Source organism: Setaria viridis, chromosome 7 (assembly GCF_005286985.2).
Source record: "Setaria viridis chromosome 7, Setaria_viridis_v4.0, whole genome shotgun sequence".
NCBI classification, from domain to species: domain Eukaryota; kingdom Viridiplantae; phylum Streptophyta; class Magnoliopsida; order Poales; family Poaceae; genus Setaria; species Setaria viridis.
Window position 1 is genome coordinate 11240673 of NC_048269.2, and position 13476 is coordinate 11254148.

Consider the following 13476-nt stretch of genomic DNA (forward strand, 5'->3'; position numbering starts at 1 on the left):
CCGCCGCGCAGGCAGTGACAACTCCTTCCCCCACCTCGCCAGTAGCGTGCCCCGGCAGAGCCGCTAGTCCCACATCTTTTCACGTCACACCGCTCGTCCTATCACCTCGCCTGCAACGCCCTCGCCTGCAATGCCCTTCCCTCCCTCTTGTCCGCCAATGGCGCCGCCGCCATTAATGGCCGCGACCACACATGCGTGCAAACCTAGCAGATCCGCGTGCCCAGCAAACCCGCTTTGCCCCCAGCCCTAAATCCTTGCTGCCCAACTAGGGCAAGATTGCGTCCGAGCTCGCCAATGGAGGCGCCAACCAATCACCACCGCGATAGAGCACTTCTTCTCCCTCGATCTTATCCTCGTGCCCGCTCAAGCCTGTTTCCTTCCTTCGAACACTTCCGCGCATCTATAAAAAGGTACCGAACCGTCTTACCGGAGTTCCCTTCGCTACCACCACCATTGTCGCACTACCTGCTCCGTTTCCGCTCCCCGCGCCGCTGCCTGAGCTGTCTGCCTTCCACCCGACCCCGCGCCTTGCCGACCTGCTCAAGGAGCCTCTGAATCCCCTGTCTCGTCAGATCGCTGCCGCCAGTTTCCGTGATGCCGACCCGAGCCGCCGCTGTTCGTCGTTCCACCCCGGCTTGTTTCTTCCCGACCCCAAGACCTCAACCGTAGGACCGGAGGTGAGCTGCCGACCCCTTTCCAGCTCTTCCCGACCCTGAATCGTCCACGAAAGCGATCGGACCTTGTCCGCCTTGTCGGAGTACTGTCCGCCTCGTCCAAGGGCTGTCCGCCTCGCCCGAGGGCTCCGTTGTGTCTTTTTCTTTTGATCGAGGGTATCTGTGTAAAATTCCGAGGACTTCTCTGTGTTAAATCTGAGGATCCCGGTACAGTTATTTCTTAAGTCTAAGGGTCAGATCGTAAGTTTTACCCGATCTGACTCTTTTAACTTGAATGAAATCGACGGAAACCTGGAAATTACATCTTAAATCGAGGAAAAATAAAAAAATGTGAAATCACTTTGGTTGGAATCCTTGTTCTGAGTAGAATCCAATAAAGTGGGTTTCGCATCTTTTCCTATAGTTTTGCTACAGTTTTGGGTTTAAATCCTTGCAAATACTGTTGAAATCACCTCTAAGTGTCTTACCCTTGCATTGCATTTCGTGTAGAGCTGAACCTCGTAGACGGAACCTACGAACTTCACCCAGCGCCGGAAGACGAAGTCGTAGCTGAGCAGCCGCCTGCAGGAGTCGAGCCCGTGCACGCCGAGGACCAGTTTGCTACCGCGCCGCTTGAAGGCAAGCCTCGGAGCATGATTTTCCTATCTTTAAATGCTTGCAATACAAGTGACTTCTTGTTTGTGCATTTACGTTCCAGGAGTTGATTGAAACTGTAGGTGCATGACTTAGTTTCCCTTTGATCTGAACACTAGTATGATAGGCCGAGTAGTTGCAATGCTTAAACAGGACTCGGTAAAAGTCGAGTGATTTCCTGTCACTCGCGAGTTATAGGAGTTGCTTGCTTTCTTTTTGCAACAACTATAAGGACGATGGACGGGGCAGGGCTCTATGAACTAATTTGGTGGTCGGTGGATTGCCCCGTCTGCCTACATGAAATCAGACTAAGGTAAAAAAGTGATGGTGTTCGTGATCAAGTGTTTGAAAGTACTAATCTCATACCTAGTATGGGATGGGGAAGCCTAGTACCTGATTGACCCAGGACATGAGCGGTTCGATCCACTGTCTCTGGAATGAAGTTCCCTTGCGGCCGCATGTGGTAACAAGTGCGGTCATAGAATGGCAGAGGCTGGATCTGTGGAGCCTTGTACCAAGGGAAGTGGGCCCGACACAGGTCTGGAAATTGATGGGGACGGCCGACAAAGGAAGCGACCCTTCGTGGTGCGCGGATGTCGTGAGATTACGTTCACTATGCATGGTTAAGAAATTTGAATCGATTCGTCTGCCTCTCACAGTTTGGGAATAGTTGATCGCTATGCTACACTAAGTAAGAATGAAAGATGATGATGATCTAATATGGTTATCTGTACTAATTGCTTGGAAAACTATGCTTATTTAGTATAGCTGCTAACTTAGATTGGTAAATGAATTTAGAACCTGTGGCTAAAATATGGAAAGTAAGGACCTACTGTAGTTGCTTTTGGCAAAAACAAACCTCTCAGCCAAAAAACCTTGCATGTATAGAAGTTGGTGGATTAGAACCACCCGTCGGTTAAGTCTTGTTGAGCGTAGTCGCTCAGCCTTGTTGTGGCATATTCTTTTCAGATGATGTTGACGCCCCCAAGTTTGCTTCTAGTGGCACTTGACCTCCCCAGCTCCCTCCTGGGTGGACGGTCGAGTGGGATCCCTCCTCGAACGGCAAGGACAGAGACCAGTGATGTCATGATTGGCCTCGTCGTGACGTCCGACATCGGCGCTAGCTTCCGTTCGTTTATTTCCGCTGCTTAAGAACTCTGCAAACTATGTTTGAATTTCGAACCTGATGATGTAATAAATTAATGCACTTGTTTAAATTGGACGATCTATTGTATTCTCTGGAACCACTCACCTTCGTGTGAACTATGCTTTCTCGGTCCTGTGGAGTGGTTTATCGGATGAAATCCGACGGACTGCCGAGTTAACTTGATTAAAGCACATCATCGCGTGTTAGGTGACTTAATTGTGCTTTAGCTAAGTTAATTAGGGTGGTTCCGCCACAGATGATTAGCCCGACATGTATGGTGTCCCAACGCCAGCATGTCGCCCACCGGTGCCGTCCTTCAGAAGTGACGACATTCGGGGCGAGCTCCTCGTGTCGGTAGGAGCAGCTACCCGGCGACGAGCTTCAACGGGCGGGCCGAGCCGAAGCTCAACAGTCCCCACATAGGAGCGCCAGCGTGGCCACGGTGGAGCGACGGCCCGACAACGAGCTCCGACGAGTGGCAGGTAGGGCCACGATGATAGGGAGCGGTGGTGAGAGCAAGCATTTTTTTAAAAGTTTTTGTCCATTTTTGTTTCCAAATTTTTGTATAACTTTTTTGTGATATTTTTTTCGGATTCTTTTTCAAAAACTTTGTTCCTCAATGATCCAAATTTTTTTGTATAACTTTTATTTTAAAATGTTTGCTTCAAAAGTTTGCATTCACAACTTTTGTTTCTTATTTTCTCTAATTTTTTTTAAAATTTTGATCCATAAAGTTTTGTTTTGTTTTTTTCTTAAAATTTTGGTTGCAAATTTTGTGTTTCAAATTTTTGTTTGACTTTCTTTCCTCCAGTTTTTCAAAAAAAAATTCCAAATGTTTTTTCCTAAATTTTGTTCTACTGAGCAAATGCATCGTGCACAACGCGAAATGGGTGGGCTGATGTCTGGTGGGGATGTAAAGTGGGAACTGAAACTGGATGCACTGTGCATTATCCAGCAGTGAAGATCGATGTGCTGGATTTCCAAAAAAGGGAATGACGCGGTAAAGAAAAAGGCTAAAAAAGGACGGTCGGAAATCGTGAGGAGGGCTTCTTACAAACGATCGTAAATTTGATTTTTCTGCACGTTCGCTGGCACGGTTCCACCACAAGTTGATGCCCCCGCCTTCTATTGGTCAGCACCACAACCTCTGAGGCCACTCGGGCTCTATTAGCTCCTTGGAATTGCACGTGAATAACAATATCTTTTCTTCTTTAATACAATGTGAATAACAATATCTTTTCTTCTTTAATATAATGATACCGAGGCATATCTAAAGCTAAAAACTAGAGGGTGCTTCTCTTCTTCTTTTTCTTCCTCACTCCTCTCTTTCCCTTATTCTTCTTCCTCCTCTCCAACTATGGCTAAAATTTGGAGGGGGGAGGGGATCCATGGGGTAAAGGGATCCGCCAGCTCTACTACGGTCAAGACGAAAAACTGCATCTACATACTTACGGTCGTACACTGATATTGCATCCCACCCAGTAGAAAAAGTACCCCATGGTCCCCCAGAAATGTATAGATAGCCAAATGTGTATATACAAAAATCCAGTCCCAAATAGAATCAGCAAATTGCATTTGAAGATACTACTCTCCATTGCTAACAAGGACGATATAAAATATTACAATTGAAAAAAAATATAGACCTCAGGATTCTAGCAAAAATGATACAAGATCAAGTCACCGACCAGACCTCAAAACAAAATACTCCTTCGGTAGTACAACCTGCCTATTTTTGCCCATTTTCTCCATCTTGTTTCATGGGAACAACAATTTGCATTGAATCCACAGAAAATTAGTATTTAAAATTACGAGAGATTTTAGCATTTGGGTCTCAATTCACACACCTTTCATTATGTGACACCCAATTCGCAAACCTTCCAAAATTTGACACTAAGACATGCGAATTCTTCATTTTAGGTGTTTCTCCTCATTTTCCTTCTTTTCCTACCCTTTATATGTTCCTGCCCATGTGAACGGACAGTTTTGCCCCTACCTTGTCCTTTTCTTCCACGTCTCCTACCCGTCATCTCCCGGGCGGCAGCTCACGGGGCTGGTTCCCAGGTGCGCGCGAAGCTGGTGGTCTCAGCATGACCTTAAAGGTCAGTAGCATGCCGCCGTCGTCGTAGAGGTAACGAAGGGGAGCTTCTCAACCGGGGAGGTCAGAGCGGCCCTTGGGGTGGTCCGCGGTGGGGGCCTGGGGGGAGCTCGAAGCGCTCTGCGAGGATGTCCAGGTCCATGGCTCGGTGGACGAGACAGAGCTTGGGAGGCTGTCCAGCGGCCAGGAGAGCGCCCACAGCCACCAGATGGATTGCTATGAGCAGTCTACAACGGAGCAGAGGAAAAATTACCATAAAAAAATCAGAGCAGAGGAATTCTCGTGAGTCCGTGAGGGAAATTTGTGATTTCAGAGAGGAATTGTTGATTTTTTTTCACCTATAAGAACTGAGAATGGCCTGTGAGCTGTGAGACGCTGGTCTTCCTAGTCAGTGGGCCGGCGGCAGGTAGAGCTAAAAGCAGCTCTCGAACCCGAAGCCCGTGGCACCATCGCCGGCGCTGAGGCCGTCCTTGGGCCAGAGCGGTTGCCATAGCCATATGTACCCTTATCTCGAAGAGCCAACAGGCATGATCGAACTCGGTTGGCTTTGCCTGCGCAACCGGCGGCGCAACCACCGTTGCCGCATCGCCATGGACATGAGTGGGAGCGGCAGCTGGTCCTGCTCTTCGGACGAGCAGACGGGGGTAGGAGACGAGGAAGAAAAGGAACGGCACGGGCAAAACTGCCCATTCACATGGGCAGGAAAAGATAAAAGGGAAGGAAAAGAAGGAAAATGAGAAGGAACCTAAAATAAAGAATTCGCATGTCTCGGTGTTAAATTTTGGAAGGTTTGCGAATTCGATATCAAATAATGAAAGGCATGCGAATTGAGACCCAAATACTGAAATCTCTCTTAAAATACATGGACACCGTATAATTCTAGCGCAACATTCAATGGTACTGTTGTATTATCTTAGAAAGAGATGAGTATGTCCCAACACCAGCACAGCAGAGTCCGACAGCAATGATGAACACACATAGTACTACCTGCACAGAAGCACGTTTCACTAAATGAAGTTATAATACTCTTGTGCTTTGAAGTAAATAGATGGTTGGGGTCTCCCCCACTGTATGGCTTTCAAAAAAAAAAGTAAATAGATGGTTCAAGCAAAACATGCTGAAGTAAAAACATCAGTTACCTGATACCAGCTCACTTTATTCCTAAGGATCGCCAAAAAGCAGGCACATGGTAGAATATAGGCCTAGAACAAAAATACAAATTAGGAACAATGATATACAAGCAAAGGCTCCAAAGATTTTGAAGGTGAACTTACCACAAACATGGTGAGGAAAGATCCCACCAGGGACATGACGAGTCCTGAAAAGGCTCAACAACCATTAAAGCAGAGAGTCAGAAACAGAATGAAAAGAGGAAATTTGTTTGAAGGCCCATAGGCAAATCTTATGCTATACCCATGTCTTAATGTAATGTGCGTACTTAGAAAATGCGAAGAAACACCGATAATGGATAAACTAACACAAACTTACCAAAAAATGGAACAGATAGAGCGACAATAAGGGAAGATACCACCAGCGCTGATCTAAGCATTACAATGTTTGGGTATGTCTGCTGATTTGGAGGTAGCAATTCCTCCAAACTCAGGGCGAGAGGAGTCATGGTTAGTGCATATGTGGGTATTAGTTAAGGACAGAACATCTGATCCATGTCAAAACTATTGACCAACATAGGGTAAAAGTTAAGCTAAATTTGTTCATCAGAAGTGGATTGGATGTTTGAAGTTGATACCACATTGCTTTGGGAAGAGAATTATAGCAAGATATGACATAACATTAATTGTAAAGTACGGTAAACGAAGGTGTATGGGCAGCTGAAATAATAGGCCAAGGATATTTAGTTATTGGATTTGTCACCTGCATGAAAACAAAAGGCACACATTATCAGAAGGATATAATTTGCCGCATAACAGCATTTTAGTACTCATAATGTGACTGGGCTTGATTATGCTCTATCAAATGCAGTATGTGAACTGCTAGAAGCCAAATTCTGCCTTTTCAAATCTAGTCTTCTGAAATGAACAATTACCGTTGTCCAGACGGCAATCTTGGAAGCCACAAGGTTTGGGGGTAAGTTCAGAGTGAATTGGGACTCTGTAGATTCACCAAACATAATGTATCCCATGATCGCAGCACCAGCGAACAGAACAGTAGACAGAGCAATGCTGACAAGGAACATAAACCAAAGCATTAGATCATAAATAACCGAAGACAACTTACAGCTTGTGCGTGATTGTTAATTTGTTTTACCAGGTGAAAAGAACAGCAGGAAACTGGTTGCGTTTCTTCAGAGAAGAGTAGATGTTAGGGAACACTCCATGGCCAGAGTAGCAGTACCCGTACAGCCCAATGGCGATGGGGATTCCAGGAAGGTTCAGTGCCGTCCCTTCACTCTTGACTGGACCAACGTGATCAACAAGTCCAACCCAGAACAGGCAGGAGACGATAACAATAGATGCAATGACTCCGCCAGCTAGAAGCACAAATTGCAAGATGATATTTATTTGAGAAAGCGCATTCTGATCCCTCAGTAAGATTGCCTTGGTACAGCTAACTAATAAACAGGTAAATTTATTTGGTGAGATAAACAATGGAGGCAACAAACGAGTGGGTACCTGAAACGAAGCTGAGGCAGCTGAGATCGCGAAGCCAAGTGGTAGGCATGACGATAAGAGCAGTCAGGATGGCAAATAGCACATGCGAATCCAAAGTCAAGCTACCTATGGTCAGGTGTGCGTTGGGGAACAACTTTGACAAGTTGTCACTCTCTAGTATCAAATACTCAATGCAACATGCCTGCAACAAAGGATTAGGATCAATTAGCGTATAGTTAGATGTTCATAACAACTAAAAGGCAATTTGTTTTAATGGACTGCTGTAGTTTAGAGAGAAAAAAGATTCAACAGTGCTAATTGAAAGATCAGGCAGTTTATGCACATGTTGGACATATCACCATCATGATCAGATTCTTTTTTGTGGTTAGAATAGATTTCTTTTATTCCATACACCATATAGCAGAAAAAACACTAATACATCAGACGTGTTTTTGTTGTACAACAAAAAGAGTTCTACGTGTCAAGAGTGGAACCAAACCAAAAGGTGGATCCGAAGTACTTACATATAGTTCCATATACAGGATTATCTGCATATTGCAAAGACATAAAAGCAGAATAGTTAGCACAAGACCGCCCTCCATTGCACTGTATAATGTAAATAATACAAAACTGAATTAATGGGCATCACTAGTGTGGAAAATAAAATACTTACCGAGATGATGATGCGGCCAGCAGTGCCAAAGGCAGCATGTCCGATGTCTGGGTAGGTCTCAAGGCCTTCCTTGCTGTCCAGGCAACGCCGCAGAAGTATGCCTGTGTACCACGCTAGTGCACCCAACACAGCCAGTATCACTAGTCCAAGCCAACCACCTTGCTTGACAGCATAAGGTGTTGACAGGATCCCCACACCACATAAGACATTCACTCCTGCATACGACAAAAAAGTAACTGAGGCCTTTGTCTTTCATAAATCAAAATGGTGATGTTAAGATTGAGAACACTATTATGTAGTTTGCTTACAGAGAGGAGAAAGTTTGCCATTCTTTACTACACCAACAGATTTATCTGATAATTGAGATGTAACAAACGAACTGAAGCTGCAGAACTAAACTACTAATTCTACTGAATTTTACCCCTAGAATATGCAGAAGAAACTAATTGAGGTCAGTTTCAAATATTTCCACAACAAGAACTTCACATGTTGCTGTTAAGGGGAAAGTGGATACTTAAAAATTGGATCTTTGATGCCTCATAATACAGATCTCATCCACATGAGCAGATACTGAAGGCAAACATATTTCTGAGTATAAGCCACATACTGTGATTTGATTAGGACAATGTTTCTCTTTCAATTTGACAAAGACATATTTAAATCCATATGCCTGAGTACAATATAGCCAGTTGTCCATGACACATGTTCCTGTCACATGACTGTACTGACTGACAAACCATGTGATATCTAATTATCTATTTTGTATATAGACCAAGAAGAAGAAAAAAAACAATTGATGGACCTGTGGTTTGGCATGCCAACGGAGGGTAGATGTACCAAAGAAACATAACTGACTACTCTGCTTTGCTAAATCTAGTTAATTGAAAAGTAGTATTTCCTCAAAAACATTTGGCGGATGAACTAATTGACAGTGTACCAAGTTTATGGTGCTTCTTGAGTAAAATTAGTGCATCATAACTGACCTTTGTGTAAGTTCATGCAGAATGCGCCCAGGTTAATAAACTATGATATAATATCGTGAATAGAATGTGTAAAAAATGGTGAACTGGAAACTAATAATTCTGATCCCATCCTCAGCAGTCTGTTCTCATGGAATAGCAGCACCACAACAGCAACATTTCCATTTCTGTCATAGTGTGACCATTACATACCTGAAGGGAGCATCCTAAAATAGTGGTTGAATCCTCTTAAGATATGAGCCGTACCAAATTAAAATGACTATTCAGGGTCCAACCCAAGTTAAATCTAGTAAAGTTTGGATGGCTTTACACGATCTTATGATCTTTTTACCTTGGACTTTTACTTTGCACATTCGCAAGGTTTGATAAACTCCATTTGGTAGCTAAAATGGTTAGACAAGTAAAAAAGTTTTCCTTGCAAAAGAAAAGGTTGAATTACTAGACTCCATGCTTTTTCTGATTGAAAATTTGGACCTGATAAGTTCTCTAAGTTTCCTTATTGTGTTTCCTACTTTTTTGTGATGGTGACACGACATCATGTTTAAGTACATATCATCACAATAGGTCACCATCCTATTATTATTACAAATCCAACCTGCAGTTAGCATCAAGAAATAAGTGCTACAGTTACCTAAATCCAATATATCCTTTTCTTCTTCTTCTTTCCTTAGAAATTAAATAATGGCCTCCCCATCGTGAAGGCAGTTGTTTGTTCCCACCAATGTAGTTTCATTTTTAATCTTAACAGCCATATGATGTTGATAAATAAAAAATTGAATCCAACAAACTTTGTGAGAGTGCATACCATTCATGACCCCTTGAATATAGGAGCACTGCCGATAGGGCCCCACCTCATGGCCCCCAACAATAGGCCTGTGATCCTCAGGGATCCTTTGCAGAGACGATGCCTTCCTTGACGGTGGGAGGTCATGGGAGCTCTTCCGCACGTCCTCTTGCTGCTGCTGCTGGTGTTCATCACTGGTAGGAGCGGTGCTTGTTGGCAGGAGAGGCTTGATTAGGCTGGAGATGATCTCCGGTGGCTTCCCTCGAAATGAGTTTGTCAGGAAGGAGTTGGACAGACGACTCAGTGATGGTGTCCCCAGGAAGCTCAGGTTGGGCGAGTGCACGCTGCTGTACATGTCAATAGATTGCCTGCTCGTCCAAGAAGAAAGTATTGTCACTACTTTTGCTACTGAACGCATAATAAGGGTTAAACTAAAGCAGAAATGAATATGGAATTTGTGCCAGGATATGGAAGATGTGAAGTTGCACATTTTGTCCCAATGCATCAGCTGAGATCAACTTCAGCATCAAAACTTGTGATGTCAATAAACTGGATATGAAATGCTGTAAATCTGGTTATTAAACAAGAAGTAATAATCCGATTGATCTATAGATCTTTCCAATTGATTTATGTCTCATTTGAAATTTGATGCAGAATATTTGGATAAAAAGATGAGATCAACTGATTTTGCCGCAATGGCAAACCAGTGCAACTGGGATCACAAACATAGAGAGCGACATCTGGAAACCAGCCGATTGTACATACTAATGGCACATGACCAACAGGGGTTCCACATGTCAACGGTGGGACCTCATCCACACATCCATCTGCACAACTCCACCCTTAGAGAAACTAATGGGCCATAATATTTTCCAACTGAAGCAAGTATTCATTATTTCAAGGAGAAATATGCCCCTTTGAGTACTGAAAAGCCACATGTCCATACATTCTCACCAAGAAAGAACAACATTTTTCCTCATCACAGTCATTTTCGCACGCCTTAGCAATCCCAGACATTCCACAAACATGCATTTGATGGTACTCTCGAACTTTGGCCACTTGCAAAGAGAGAGAAACGGTGCTAGAGGACAAGCCACTAGTACAGACAAAAAAGTACCCAGAGTATTTTGATTTTTTTCATTATGTATGGGGATTATATTTTTCTCTTTCAAATTTACACCTTGAAAGTAATAATCAAACAAGTGAGATCAATGATTGTAATATTTAAACCACTCAGCATCGAGTTGGTATATTGTTTACTTGTTGGGTCCTTTTGTGTACTGGCACTGTCTTAAGATTCACAAACAGTGGCTGATGAAGCATAGGAACTCTTGTGTGTTTGAACATACAAGACCAAGCATTACAGAGTTGCTCCGGAAAGTGGCTGATGAGTGCGTTTTGTGGAGCATGGCTAGAGCTTCTAAGCTTCAGGACTTCCTTGCCAGGTCGCTTTCCATAGCCAATTAGGCTGTGCTGCTAGGTCGTTTTGTGACCGTTTTCTGTAGTGCACCTGTAGGCTTGAGGCTTGCGTGTGTATGCGTGTGCGTGTGGTGTGCGTTTTTGTACTGGGTCTGGCCTTGGCTAGACCCCTTGTTCTTTTTTCTACCTTAATGATAATGAAATGACACGCAGCTCTCCTGTGTTGTTCAAGGAAAAAAAAGATTCACAAACAGTTTCTATTTACATAATTTTGAAAAGATGAACTCTGCTCATATTCATACCTTTTTTTCTCAGATCTCTGACCCTTTATGAGCATTGCTGTTAAAAATTACTAGAATATTTTGAATGGGTGTGGTTCCCGCATGTCATTTTTATTGCTACTGCTAAATATATGTTTATTTAGCTTCATCCTAAGTTATTCTTTTTTAGCTTTAACCATCAATAACTAAAAAAACTATGTATATTGATAACATAAGATTGATGTTGCTAGATTCATTATAAAACATACTTTGGTAATGTGCAACTCTCTTTTCTTTGGAATAATTTTTATGTTAGATATTATTGATAAATATTGAAGTACAATATTGAATGCCACATTGATTTCCTAACGGACTTACTACTTAGGCCAATCTCAGTGGGAGTTTCACGGAGAGTTTGATGAGCATTAATTTCCATGCCACATCACCAATTTTGCTGACTTGGTAAGATATTTACGAGGAGAGAGAAGGAGAAATTCCATCATACATGAGAGGAGTTTCATCCCCACAACATTCAACCGGACAGGTACCTAATTTCAGTATGAAACTGTGCGCTGAGTGAGGATCGGATGTGAGTAGTAATTTCTCAAAGTCACATTCTGTGAGCATTATGCTTGTACGGGTAGCAACAGGCAAATATTTAGTACTATATGCAGTGCCACGCGGCACCCCTCTAGAAACATTGAAAAGCAAAAAAGTGACAATAATTCTAAAAAGTGCCAAAAAGGGGAAAAGTATGGCCGACGCGGCTGCTGCATCCTGCAGCGAGCGAGCGTGTGCCGCCGCCACAGGGCGGCAAGGGGAGCGGTTACCTGTAGCTCTGCGGCCATTGCTGGGTGTAGGAACTCGGCTGGCTGCACCTCGCGGCAACCACCCGCGGGCTGTCGCACGGCGACGACGAGTCCGACCCGGAGACGTCGTCGTCGCCCGATTCCTCGCCGCCATGGCCGCGGCGCTTCCCGTCCTCCACGGCGGCGGCGGCGTCCTCGTCGTCGCTCTCGATGAGGAAGCTCCGTTCCGACACCGAGTTCTTCATCTCTCTCTCCCGCCTCTCGGTTAACCCCACGCTTAATGGTAATGCGCGAGAAGAGAGGGAGGGAGGGAGCCGAGAGCGCGGATTGTGAGGAGGAGGGAGAGGGACGGGCTTTTATAATGGCGACGTGGTTTGGGGGCACTCGATTTTCCCCGGCGGTGGTGGCGACGGCGGAGACGGAGGGGGACGGGAGTATTTTTGTCTCGCCTTGGATCCTAGAGAGCATGTGAAACGAAACAAAGTAACGGTTTGGCGTTATCCTATTTCCCAGCTATTTTACTCAAAATCCCTTTAAACATTGGTCACAAATTGTTCTAATTGATTGTCGATGTTTGAAAATAATAGGATTGTTTTTAGGGCAATATAATGTTTGAAAATAATAGGAATGTTTTGATAAACGGTTCTGTTAATATACTTGTGCTATGTTTATTAAAAACAAGTTGTTACCAGTGTGCCCGGAACAGGATGGTATATGGTACAATGGTGAAATTAGATTGGTTGGAGCCTTGGAGGTAGTCATAATTGAAGTTCCGCTGTGGTACATCCTAATAAATCTATATCTATACCTAATATTAAAGTGCGGTTGTTTTTTTTCGACCGTCGTGATTGTTTTGTTTAAAGTCCTTCAACTTTTTCGTAATCAACCCATAGTCCTTGGAATAGTTCAACCGTTGTCGTATTTTACAAAAAGTTTCCTAAACTTTCGTAGAATCAACCTGGAGCTGCGCATGTGAGCCCGCGGCGGCGGGGTGGCTAGGCACGGGCGCACGGCTTGACCCTGCTGTGCTACTGCAGCTGGTGCTCTGCTCAGGAGGAAGAAGAAAGAGGAGATACGACCATCCAGGAGGAAGAAGATGTCTACTGCTGCTGCTTCAGTCACTGCTAGCAGGTAGCGACCAACGCTCACCCAATAATGCCCTCACTAGACAGCATCTGAACAGAGTTATTAGAACCTCCCTAGATTCGTGAGCTCTAGCTAACATGCGGTGAGGGAAACTGAGCATGGCTTGAGGAACAAGGGGTTGGTGGTGTCGGAACCAAGCATATACCCAACAGATAATCGATCACTGCGACATGAAATTCTATTTGGCTCTACAGGAATAGATCCTCTTCATTATCATCGGCCCTCAACCTTGCATTATTGTCTCCGC

At 44.1% G+C, this 13476-nt stretch overlaps 1 protein-coding gene across 2 annotated transcripts; it reads right to left on the reverse strand.

Moving 5' to 3' along the window:
- Nucleotides 1-5295: 5295 nt before the first annotated feature.
- Nucleotides 5296-12527, reverse strand: LOC117862362 (amino acid transporter AVT1B). Of its 2 annotated transcripts, none has more exons than XM_072295128.1 (12): nucleotides 12105-12527; nucleotides 9617-9963; nucleotides 7832-8046; nucleotides 7683-7706; nucleotides 7180-7360; nucleotides 6815-7037; nucleotides 6594-6729; nucleotides 6406-6421; nucleotides 6038-6184; nucleotides 5824-5876; nucleotides 5689-5751; nucleotides 5296-5536 (listed from the first exon to the last, which is right to left on the reverse strand). In XM_072295128.1, exons 1-12 carry the CDS (start codon nucleotides 12326-12328, stop codon nucleotides 5441-5443), a joined length of 1725 nt encoding a protein of 574 aa, XP_072151229.1. In that variant the 5' UTR covers nucleotides 12329-12527; the 3' UTR covers nucleotides 5296-5440. The 2 variants fall into 2 exon arrangements, with proteins under 2 accessions (XP_072151229.1, XP_072151230.1); XM_072295129.1 differs by having other exon boundaries at nucleotides 5824-5867; nucleotides 12105-12525.
- Nucleotides 12528-13476: the final 949 nt, after the last annotated feature.